We start from the raw sequence: 12,981 nt of genomic DNA, 5'->3' as shown, positions 1-12,981 counted from the left end.
ATGCATGCCAGCAGTCCAGGCCTGAAATGCCCCAGGCCCCTGTGCACAGGTGGGAGGAAACACACACTCCATGGTCTAGAATACATATAGATTACGCTGGGCCCTTTCAGGGACAATTCTTCCTGGTTGTTGTTGATAGCCATTCCAAGTGGCTGGAGGTCGTGCCTGTGTCTTCTACCACAGCTGCCAAGACTATTCAGGTGTTGAGAAACATTTTTGCTGCACACGGGCTGCCAGATGTTCTGGTGTCAGATAACGGTCCTCAATTTACTTCTACTGAGTTTCAGGGATTTCTGCAGGCCAACATGATCCGCCACGCTGCTTCGGCTCCCTTCCATCCTTCCACCAACGGTCTGGCTGAACAGATGGTCCGCGTCGCCAAGGACGCCCTCAAGAAGCTGACTTACAGCAATTGGCATCACAGGTTGGCTGACTTTCTTCTAGCCCATCGTACTACTCCGTGCACTGCCACGGGTAAGTGCCCGGCCAAACTCCGTTGGGGTCGTCGGCTCGTGACTAAATTGGACAGGCTGCATCCGGAGCGTGTAGCTTCACAGGTGTCTCAGCCACACCCACCACGGGTCCTGCGTGAAGGTGATCCTGTCTGGGCCAGGAACTATGGGCCTGGACACCTCTGGGTCCCGGCTACGGTCTGCAAGGTCTCGGGGCCTCTGTCCTACGAGGTGTCCCTGGACGACGGCCGCGTTCTTCGCCACCACATTGATCAACTACGTGTGAGGCGGGACTCGCCTGGGGTTCCTCCTCAGTCTCCTCTAGGGGGGGAGGAGGAATGGGGAATGCATTCTGAGAATCAGAATCAGCTGCCAACAATGGTTGTGGGGAACGACACGGGTACTCAACACCCAAATTCCACAGGAGATTCAGGTAGCAATTCATGGGGAAGGGGGCACACAGACACCCCCACACACACTCCAGCCTGGGATTCCCACCGGAGGTATACTAACTATCCACACCTCACAAACAATACTCCAGACACGGAGAAGTACTGGGAGCATACTCACAACTCACAACATACAAGAGAGCAGGCAAAACAAAGGGGTAACACGTCCTTCACAGAAAGGGCTCAGAGAAGGATGTCCCCACGCTTTAGGGCTAACAGGGAGGTATCCCTAGACCCTATCACTACAGAAAGGAGCCAGGAAAACCACACCCCATCAGGAAACACGGAGATGAGTACAGAGGGGTTGGAAACTCCTTAGGGGGTAGGTCAACCAGGTATTGCGATCCACAGAGTCCTGACTTCTCAAGCTTAGGAGACGGGCAAGAAAGTCAAACAGAAGTCACAAGATAACCACAGGGCAATTCACCTAGTGTGGAAAGCAGCGGGGAAAACACTACAAGTTCCCCAGGTCCGAGAAGGTCGCTCAGGGTCAAGGCCCCTCCCAAATACCTTGCAGATTACGTGAGGTGAGCATGTTATTTACAATAACTGAATAGAGGTCCTGTCTGGTTGACTCTTTGTAAACGATGTCGGGGCCATTGGGTCTCTGTATGACGGAAACTATCCCACATCTTACACACACTATGTGACTTTAACTCAACAGTTAATTATATAACTATCACTATGATGGCGTCCATGTGGGCGCCGTATTATTTCATCTAGGGGGAAGGGGTGTTGTGTTCTGAGCCTGCAAAAGCAGGCTCGGGACGTTGCAAGAGTCCCGGGCATTTGCAAAAGCTGCCCGGGACCAGACTGAGTGGCGCCAGCCTTGTGCACACGCGCAAGGTGGGAAAAGACCGCCTTGTCATTGGTTGGAGTTGCCCGGGGATCAGAAGGTATAAATAGAGGCCTGCGTGCCTCTGCTCGGGTTGTTCGTAATCTGGAAGCAGAGAATAAAGACTTGTTAGAAATGCTTCATCTCAAGCGCCATTATTCTCCGGACTTATCAATTAACATATTAAATTGTTCCCTAAGCATAGTTATAGATGCTTTTAAATTATTATCCAACGGGTTTAAAATAAAAGCCTGTTCTTTCGATTTAATCTCCTCCTCTAACTCTTTTCGTTTTTGTACTTGCTTTCTCTTATGAACACTATTCATAGAAATCAAAATACCTCTCATATAGGCTTTGCTAGCATCCCAGACTATTGAAATCGGAGTACCTTTATGCATATTTAACAAAACAAATTCTTTCAAATGACCCTTACACTTCTGCACATATATATCATATCTAAATAAATTTTCATTCAATCTCCAAGTTCTTCTCTTTCCTTCTTCACCAAATAATTCCATCCACATCGGACTATGATCAGACAATGTCCTAGGAAAGATCTTAACATTCTTCACCCTGGAAAGAAAATCATTAGTTATAAAAAAAAAGTCAATTCTCGAGTAGGATTGGTGCCTATCCGAAAAAAAGGTATAGTCTTTCTCATCCATATTCCGTTCCCTCCATATGTCCTCTAGTTCCAGTTCCTCCTTCAAATCAAAAAAAGTTTTGGGCAATGTTGAGTTAAAAGCTTTACAGGAACCTTTCTTATCTTTTCTTGGATCTAAGACACCATTCCAGTCTCCCATCATAATAACTGATTTATAATCCATTTGATTTAGTTTCTGATGTATCAATTTATAGAACTGTTTCTGCTGTTGGTTTGGAGCATATAATCCAATAATAAGACATTTCTTCCCATTCATAAGCATTTCAATAAAAACATATCTTCCTTCTGGGTCAGTATCAATCAATTTAGGCAAAAACTCCTTCTTAACATAAATAACTACTCCACCTTTTTTCTGAGGCGCAGATGCAATAAAATGTATTCCCAACCGTGAATTAATCAGATACTTTTGATCTTTCACTGTAATATGAGTCTCTTGCAAGCAAACAACGTCATTTTTATGTTGCTTCAAATAATAAAATACCTTTTTTCTTTTCTGCGGTTAATTCAAGCCGTTAACATTCCATGTCAGGAACCTTGCCATCTTTAGTGGCAGAGAGCCTCAGGAACGCCCCTTGCAAATCAGCCATCACTGATTTCTTCAGTCTCGCTCCTCCCACTGGCTCTGAAGTTACTTGCTGCGCTATGGGTACCGCATCCGCTCTTCGTTGCTCTCTTTCTTTACATCTGTGAGCTGCACGGGCCAATCTCTGTGATTTTGGATCATCTTTAATTTCCAAAAGTTGTAACTCAGCTTGAACTTGATCTTGTAAATTAGTAACGCTTGATGATGATGTGGCTCCTTGAGTGTCTTTATCTTCTTGAATTCTTTCCTTCCTAATACTTTGAGGAGACACTGATGGGCCTGCTTTCAGAATTGAGCTGTAAAAATCTCTTGCTTTTGCCACCGTGTTAAGCTGATAACGTACGCCCATATAATTAACCATTATGCCAGCTGGTATATCCCATCTGAATTGTATTTGTCTCACTTTCAATTCTTCAGCCAAAAACGCAAAGTCCTTTCTTCTTCTGAGTATCTTGGGTGGTATTTCTTTTAAAATTATCACATCTTGTCCTAAAATTTGAAATCTCTGTTTATAAAAAGCTTGAATAATTTCATTGCGGATTGATTTTTTTGAAAAGTAAACAACAACATCTCTTGGAAGGTTTCTCTGTCTCGCCACCCATGAGTTAACTCTAAAAATTTTTTCCACTTCTCTCGTGATTTCTTCAGGTTGGCAGGACAAAACCAAGGCCAATTCTGCTGCAATTTCCTCCTCCAGTTTTTCTTGGACATTTTCCCTCAGTCCTCTTATTCTCAACGCATGTTCCATTTCTCTAAATTGTGACATAAGAATCTCATTCTGATTTATATCAGTATTCTCTTCCACTTTCCCCATTCTGATTTCCAAAACTTCAACATGTTCCTCCACTTCTTCCACCCGCCCTGCAATGCGGTCTACATGATCAGCCAAACCTTGCAGTGCAAACACTATATCCTCTCTCAACTCAACATTTTTTTCTTCAAGTTTCTCCTCAAGTTTCTTTTCAAACAGCTCATCCATTTCACATCTAATCTGTTTGGCAGTGTCCTTTAAGGCATCTTGTAAATCTTTCAATGTTAAGGCTGGCATTGGAGGAGAGGGTGGGGGAGTAGGTTTTGTCTGCTGTGATGTCTGTACAGCTGGAGAAGAGCTCGAGCTTTTCTGAGGAGGAAAAGTTCCCCCACGCTTTGAAGCCATTTTACTTTCTCTTCCCCTCTTCTCTAATTTTATTTATATAATATAATGTCCAGTAAAATTTTATAGAAACTGCCACCAGAAGCAGAAGCAAATGGCTTGCCCACCAGCAATACAAGCAAATCTGATACAGTAGTAATAGTCCAGCAGAAAGTGAAAGCAGAACTGAAAGTCCCCAGAAAGTGAAAGTCTCTGTCAAAGAGCAAAACACCCTTCCGCGGCCATTTTTTTTTCTTTCTTCTGAAACTCAAAATATCAATGGAGAAGAGTTATTAACTTAAGAGCTAAAGGCTCAAATTCTTCCAGCTCCCAAGCACCTGGATCTCTCTGCTCACAAAAGTTACTCACGATCTCCCATAAGCAGAGGTTGAATCCGCGTCTGGCTTCGTTCACCGGAACGGAGGCAGCCTGAAGCGCGAAGTCCCTGACTCCGGGGGAACTCACCTTCACCCCCACAGCTGTGAAACTATGAGAGCTCGGGAGTTCTACCCCTATCAGGGAAGCTCCCCCCCTCCCCTTTGCCTGGGGAAGGGGATTCCAAGCCGCGGAGCAGCTGTTTGATGCTGCTCCTGCGGCTTTTATGCGTCCTCGGGGCGGGAGGCTCAGAGAAAAGCCGCCATCGGCGCCGGGATTCAAACCGGAAGCCCACTGGAGGCTTTTAAAAAGAAACTGGATAGCCATTTGTCTGAAATGGTATAGGATTTCCTGCTTGAGCAAGGGGTTGGACTAGAAGACCTCCAAGGTCCCTTCTGTTATGTGCTCCTGGCTACTTTCCTTCATGACCAGAAGCAAGCTCGCCTGACCAATAACCAGCCAAGACACAGTGAAGACCTTTTGTTTCATTTATTGCAATAAGCAGGGAGAGAAGCTATCAAACCTTGGTTCTCTCCGACGTTTTAACCCAAAATATTTCCTTCTTTATACATCCCTTGTCCCAGACGCCACAACCCTCCTCTTTCCCCATTGGCTGAGGTACTATGAGGTTACACTCTTTCCGACCGCCTATACACATTTCCTGATAACATATTAAATCATATTCACATATACAATAAGAATAAGAAAAATTAGACATTTAAATGGTTATTTTAAACTCAGTATATATTTATGTCCCCATTTTAAACAATAAGTTCTTTTCCTGCTTTTCAATTCAGTGTGCTTTTCCTCTTATCTTATTCGGCTTAGTTTCCTATTCTCCCCTTCAACCTTTCTTTCCTGGCTAGCCATTTCCTTTTACAACTATATATATTTTTATGGCTTCTCTTCTTCCTTTCTCAGACCCAGCTATTTTTGCCTATATGTTTATCTTACTTCCTTTATGTTATCTTTTCCTGACTCTCACCATTTGTATTTTATTCTTCTGTTCAATTAGTTTCCATTGTATTGTAGGTTTAACTGACTCTGAAGATTTATCATATTGATGCATATTTATCACTTCCAACTCTGTTATTCTGTTATGTCATAGAATGAGCATGAGGAATGGAAATTAAATAGAAAAATGTATTCAAGGGAAATAGCGGTAGAGACCTCAGAATTACTATGTTGATATAAAGTTGCTTTTATGCACTCTTCTTGAATTCAAGGCCTTCAAGTGGCTATCTTCTCAACCCTTTTACCAGCACTTGAGATATAATGCATACCTTGCCACTTGTTTAGTAGAGAGAAAGAGAGATAGATAATCAACTTAGACAATTTTATATCTAGTTTGCACCATGTACTTTATTTCTAGGTATTTATTTGATAGAATGAACCAAGTATTACTAGCGATTCAAGAGTGGTTCCATGGCTGAATTGCTACTTATTTTGATGCAAAAGACGGATATTTATGCAATTGTTGTGGGAAGAAAATGAGGATGTTCTGGCTGTTCCTCGGTCATGAATTATAATAAGCAAAGGCACATGGTTTTGGTTTTGGTTTTTATGAATTTCTAGAAATCAGATTCCCTCTGTATGGCAGGTTTGGCTGGTTTCAGTCAATTCCTCCAAGATCGCTTTTTAAACTAGGTATGCTAAAGGAATCGGGAGAGTTGAAAGATACACATTCTTGGTTAACTAATTGGGAGGTTGCATCTCATGCAAAACCTGCCACTTGTAGTCATTTTACTATACTTTAGAGTAGGATGATCAATCTTTTGGATGTCTATAGCTGTACTTAATTTTCTCACAGAGGACAGATGAGGCTACAATGGCTAGGATGATCCTGCCAGCATCATACAGATGGAATGATTTCCCATTTGGGTTTGCTGGCTGACTGTGTTTTTCCTAGCCCTGCTAAATGTATATAAAGGTTTAGGTTGCTGTTTTCATGTTTCCTATTATGTAGTCAATGGAAGCAGTGCCAAGCCCCCAAAATTCAAGGGTGCTGTTAGGGAGAACTCCAGGGGCTTATCTATTGCTATGTCCAGGTACACCTTGGTTCATGGTTCCAGCTTTTTTAAAGGTAAGAAGTATGGATTGCCTAAATGCAATGAACAGGAAGAGTTTCCAGATCAGCAGGGATTATTGCCATTCACTTTCTAAGGCAGTGTTTTCCAACCTTGGCAACTTTAAGATGAGTGGATTTCAACTCCCAGAATTCCACAGCCAACCCATCTTAAAGTTGCCAAAGTTGGAAAACACTGTTCTAAAGCATTACATATCTCTGATATTCCAGGTCATCTGATTTTTGATTGCTGCTTGATGGGCTAAGCTTGTCTGAAATGAGATGCTGTCCTTGAGTTTTAAGACAGCCCAAAAGATGGAAAGCTTCTTGGGGAATAAGGAATCTGAATTGCTGATCAAGTGGGGGGAATCATCTCTTAAGAGCTGTCTGCTCAAATTGAGGGGGGGATAAAAGCTGAGATAGGCAGGCTTCTCTCTCCCTCCCTCCCTCCCTCCCTTCCTCTCTCCTTCATTTCCCTTCCCTTCCCTTCTCTTCCTCCCTCCCTCCCTCAGTCTTGCAAAGGATCCACATTAGTTCTTATAAGTTTTTTTAAAATTAGGGTTATAAGTTACTTATCTAAAGCTTTGGCTGGGGATCTTGCTTGCTGTCTGACAGCAAGCACCGATAGAAGCTACTTGCCATCTCTACCTAGCCCCCTCTCAATATTTCTTCTCTTTCTCTCTCTCTCTCTCTCTCTCTCTCTCTCTCTCTCTCTCTCTCTCTCTCTCTCTCTCTCTCTCTCTCTCTCTCTCTCTCTCTCTCTCTCTCTCTCTCTCTCTCCTCCCCCACCAGCACCCAGCACCCCTTCCTCTACCTCTTTGCATGGGCAATGGCCTGGTCCAAGTAACTCATTTTTTCTTTTATTATCTGCCAAGAAAAAAAAACTGCTTATGCAATATCTGCTTTTCTTTTTGTTTGCACGCTTGCCAGGAGGAACTACTATTCTTATTCCTATTACCCGTAAGTAATTCTCTCATTCAGTTCTCCTTGCTCCATTGCTTGCTGCTGCCAACTATTTTCTTTCTTTGTCACATGAATGTTTAAAGTCCCCCTCCTTGTGTGGGAGGGTGTACAGAAATGATGATGTTGAATGTTGCTTAAATAGAATGGAAATGCTTCAGAACAGGGGAAACTAGGGTGGGGATGCACTTGCAGCGGGAGGGAATCAAGATTCCCCTTAGAAAGCTAGATATGTCCAGGGTGCATAATGAGTTCTACTTCCACTGAACCTGTTTTGCACAGGATGAAAGCCAAGTCTTGGAAATAGTGTCATTTCTTCTAAAAGAAATAGGGAAAAATGGTGCTCCCTTTCCAAATCAATCCAACTGTAGTCACAGTAGCCCTCAAATACATCTCCTTATTCCTTAAATGGCATACTTCAATGTGTTCCTACCTACCTATCTTAAAATATTATATATTAAAAACAATAAATAGTTGATCACCAAGAGAATAAAACATATAAAATTTAAAAAATTAAAATTTATTTACTAAACCACCAAGCTTTTGTCAAGAGCTCTTGACATCATCAGGGTATGCAAGCCATTGTTGGGAGTCGCCTATATGCAGCCGCTGATCATCTGCATCCAGCTCCTAGCGCGTGTCATGGGTCCCAGCTGAGCATGTTGTAGTAACTCTTTCCTATTCTTGTTCTGTGCTCTATCGTGCTCAGTCCTTCCGATCCTGGAGTTGGATAAAATCCTTTCATTTCCCTCATGGGTAACAGTCATCCCCTTCTCACTATACCCCGGTCCGTGGTCCTGTCTATTGTGGGGGGTGTGTTCTATTTTACATTTTCTCCTGGCTCCTCCAACCGTTTCTGTCGAATTGCAATTTGATCCCCCCCCTGCCCCCGCTCCCCACGGCCGTAGTTCAGGTAATCTGTCCCCTTTCGTATTATCTACAACCCCCTTTCGCTGCTGTTCGGTCTTCCGTTTGCTGCATCTGGGTCCTCTGCTCTCATCTCCTGAGGGGGAATCTTTCCCTTGTTCGAATGGTTTATTCCTGGTCCCGTGCTTCCCCGCTGCATCTGCTGACATAGGGTTGCCCTCCCTCTCCTGGCGCGGTCCGGCTGTCTCTATACCTCCCCCTTTCGCCTTCTTCTCTTTCTCTGGGGGGTGATCGGATCTCCTCGCTGCTTGAGGCCACAACTCAGGAGCTCCATCTCTCTCTGTGTTAACGGCTCCCCCCCTTTTTACCGGTGCCATATCTGGCCGTATGATATCTGATCTGTCCTCCTTCCCCTTTGGGGGGTTATTTAAAGTCATATTTGCCTGGCTGAATGCTAAAGGCATATCCATCCGGTTATACTGTGGGGGGGGTGTCTCATTGTTCCTGCTAGTGTGTGGTCGGTACCTCGGTCTCTTCCAACAGTTCGGGGTCGATTTTTATGCCAAGACCATAGGGCCCATTGCGCTGAGCACATTTCTATATGGCGGTTGATGGAGTCTTTTTCCGAAAACCAAGCCTCCTTTAGCAGCCGGCCCCCTTTCGTGGCATCACTGGCTAACATCTGTGTGTTATCAAAGTCAAAACGATGGTTGTTTTTAGCCATGTGTGACCAGATCTGTGAGTTTTGTTCGCCCCTCTTGATCGCCAACCTGTGCTCATGTAAGCGGGTCTTTAATCTTTTTGACGTCTCTCCCACATAACTGCATTGACAGTCCATGCAATTGATTTTATATACCACCGCTGATCTTTCTGCGGTGGGCAGTGGGTCTTTGGGGCGCATGATCTTCGCTCGTAGAGTCTGGTCAGGTTTGTGTGCCACCTTTATATTATAGGGGGCCAACAGTCTGGCTGTGGCCTCGGATACGTTGTTTATATACGGTAGGGAGACACGTGTTATTGATGTTTGGGATGGTTCTTCCTGTCGGTTGCTTCGGGGCTCGAACGTCCTGCTAAACGTCCTAATAAATCTTAACGGATATCCGTTAAGTCGGAATACATGGTACAAATGTTTTTTCTCCTCTGCCCTAGACTTCACCATGCTGCAGTGTGAACGCATACGCTTAAACAGCGTTTTGATGCAGCTAACTTTATGGGAAACCGGGTGGTTGCTGTTATAGTGGAGGATTCGGTCCGTAGACCGAATTACTTGTATGTGTGTGTGTGTGTATACACTGTTTAAAAATAAAGGCAACCAAGCTTTCGTCGGGCTCTCCCGACATCATCAGGGTTGACAAGGCGGTTTCTAGGGAGGGTTTATATGCTGCTTCCAAATGTCTGCATCCGGCTACGGGACCGTGTGATTGGGCCCCAGTATGTGCGCTCCTGCGCTGTGAGTATCCTTGTTTTACTCGCATGTAACTCTTTTACCTTCTTTTTCCGTTTGTCATTATGCGGCCCTTGAGTATCTCTATCACGGGCCGGCTGGGGTTCTTTCCTACATCTCCCCTCCACTTCATCTTCCACACCCTTTCCCTCAACCTCATCATTTTTACAGGGTCTAATCCAGCCGCAGCCAGTCTTTCCCCCCCTTTCTCCTATCTTCGTATCTGGCGGATCGCCTCTCTCTGTACCATCCTCCTGGCTGCTCCGCCCCTCCAACCTCCCATCGCCCTCGTCTTTCATGCGGGGACGCCCTCCTACCTCCCGGGGTCCCCTTTCTGCACATGATCCCATTAAGGCGTATTGATTAAGGTGTCTTTCCTGCCCGTGCGGCATCCCCCATTCACCTCCATCCATCGTTCCCTTCCAACATTCACCCATATTCGGATCCCCTTCTTTCCACAGACCCAACATTGCCTTCTCTGCTAACATCCCACCTACTTTCTCATTGATCCCCCTCCTACCCTCGCAATCGCTGCCATATCCATTAGCCCCAAGGGCACTTTCATCCATACTGCCATTCCCTCCATTAACCCTACGGAGCCTCCGGAGGTCTTCGATGGGCTTCCGTCCAATTTCTCCTTCGCTGGGCTTCTCTATCAAGCCTCGTTCAGCTTCTTCCTCCCCCCCTCCGATCTTAACATTTCGTGCATCCCCCCTCCCTTCGCCACTTACTCCACACTCTCCCTCCAATCTTACCATAACCACTCAACCCACCATCACTTGCACTCAAGCTCCCTTCCTCCAACCAATCTTCCTGTTGTAACAATTCCTTATCTACCTCCCCATCAACTCCACATTCTCCCCCATAAGCAGTTCCGTATTCTACCACCCCTTTTACACCATCATCCACACCTCCATACGATCTCTCATCCGGCTCCTGGGGCCTGCGGGGAATTCCCACCCCCCCGCGACCAACTTTCTCATTATGGGGGTACCCAGCCAAACTTCGGCCCATTCCCCCCCCCACTTTTGCTCGTTATTCCAACGTATACACACGCAACGTTATACGTTATTCCAACGTATACACACGCATTGCAGCACAGCGAAGGCTAAATTTGAAGAGAAGGAGGCACTTGCACCGGGTCTGCCGCTTGAATGGCTATCCTTTAAAATTCGTAAGATGCCACAGCGGAATACCGAGACCCCAAAATGACCAACGTAGGAGGGACCTCAGCACGCAAACCACGCGCATCACGTTACCATATATTAATAACGTATCGGAGGCTACGGCCAGGCTACTGGCCCCTTACAACGTCCAAGTGGCCCATAAGCCGGACCAAATGTTACGTTCAAAAATTATGCGCCCGAAGGACCCCCTCCCCACGATAGAAAGATCGGCGGTGGTTTACAGAGTTAATTGCATGGATTGCAAGAGCCACTACGTGGGTGAGACTTCTAAAAGACTCAAGACCCGCCTCCACGAACATAACTTGGCCATTAGAAGAGGCGAGCAATACTCGCAGATATGGTCCCACATGGCCGAGCAGGACCACCGTTTTGATTTCGAACATGCCCAGGTCCTTGCCACTGATGCCACCAAAAGTGGCAGATTATTAAAAGAAGCTTGGTTTTCGAATCGGGACTCGATTAACCGGCACGTGGACATATGTCAGGCACATCAGACCCTCAGGGCGTGGCATAACAACCGCCACGGTAGAGGCCTAGGCCGCAGAATGGACACGCCCGGGACCATCACCCTTCGGGGTATGGGGGCGGATGCAGTGGCCCAGGAACCTGAATGCCCCGCACGGGAGGATCCCGCTTGTAACCAGCGGCCGCAAGGACACCAAGGCACCTCGGGTGGACCGAGCGTGAGAAGAAGACCCCGGGGCAAGATGGAGCGCCCGCTGGCCGAGGAAGTGGAAAGGAAGAAGGAGGAACCGCAGTACGAGCTGAGGGGGGATGGTTGTGAGCGTACAGAGGAGCAGGATGGACTACGAAGTGGAGTATCAGGATGTGCATGGTCTACTGCGAGTAAAAGAGGGAGGAGAGGAACGGACCGAGGCTCGATTGGGCACTACCAGAATGGGGGAGATGGCTACAGAATGAGGAAAGGCCCCCGTGGAGCATGCAAGGAGGGTACAGGATCCCAAGGGGGTAGGGATGAGAGTGTGGAAAGAATAGTGGAAAACGTGGTAGAGCATGCAAGAGAATGGAGCGAACGACGATATGAAGGACTGAGAGACACGCGGGCCTCGCCGGGTGAAAGGGGATGGGGTGAAACAGATCGAAGAGAGGAATGGAGCGGATGGCGAAATGTAAGATCGAGGGACACGCAGGCTTCAGCGAGCAAAAGTGGGGGGGGAATGGGCCAAAGTTTGGCTGGGTACCCCCGTAATGAGAAAGTTGGTCGCGGGGGGGTGGGAATTCCCCGCAGGCCCCAGGAGCCGGATGAGAGATCGTATGGAGGTGTGGATGATGGTGTAAAAGGGGTGGTAGAATACGGAACTGCTTATGGGGGAGAATGTGGAGTTGATGGGGAGGTAGATAGGAGAAAGGGGGGGAAAGACTGACTGCGGCTGGATTAGACCCTGTAAAAATGATGAGGTTGAGGGAAAGGGTGTGGAAGATGAAGTGGAGGGGAGATGTAGGAAAGACCCCAGCCGGCCCGTGATAGAGATACTCAAGGGCCGCATAATGACAAACGGAAAAAGAAGTTAAAAGAGTTACATGCGGGTAAAACAAGGATACTCACAGTGCAGGAGCGCACATACCGGGGCCCGATCACGCGGTCCCGTAGCCGGATGCAGACATTTGGAAGCAGCATATAAACCCTCCCTAGAAACCGCCTTGTCAACCCTGATGATGTCGGGAGAGCCCGACGAAAGCTTGGTAGCCTTTATTTTTAAAGTGTTTTAATTGCTTTTAAACTTTTAACTGCTTTTAAACATTTTAAACTTCCTCTTGGTGGTCGTGATTATTCTGATACAACATGGATATACCCAAGAGTCGGATTTTTAACTCCATTACTAGCCATATATATATATATATATATATATATATATATATATATATATATATATATATATATATATATATATATATATATATATATATATATATATATATATATATATATATATATATATATATATA

At 45.8% G+C, this 12,981-nt stretch overlaps 1 protein-coding gene across 1 annotated transcript in view; it reads left to right on the top strand.

Moving 5' to 3' along the window:
- The window catches only part of PTPRU (protein tyrosine phosphatase receptor type U), a 335,303-nt gene that overhangs the window by 184,601 nt on the left and 137,721 nt on the right, over positions 1–12,981 (top strand). Inside the window, exon 17 of the mRNA XM_029283530.1 lies at positions 7,486–7,515. Coding sequence (XP_029139363.1) covers positions 7,486–7,515 — 30 coding nt within the window. The remainder of the gene's footprint in view (positions 1–7,485; positions 7,516–12,981) is intronic.

The sequence above is a fragment of the Protobothrops mucrosquamatus genome, unplaced genomic scaffold (assembly GCF_001527695.2).
Source record: "Protobothrops mucrosquamatus isolate PMUCROS unplaced genomic scaffold, P.Mucros_1.0 scaffold116, whole genome shotgun sequence".
NCBI classification, from domain to species: Eukaryota; Metazoa; Chordata; class Lepidosauria; order Squamata; family Viperidae; genus Protobothrops; species Protobothrops mucrosquamatus.
This window is presented reverse-complemented; position numbering and strand designations above follow the sequence as displayed.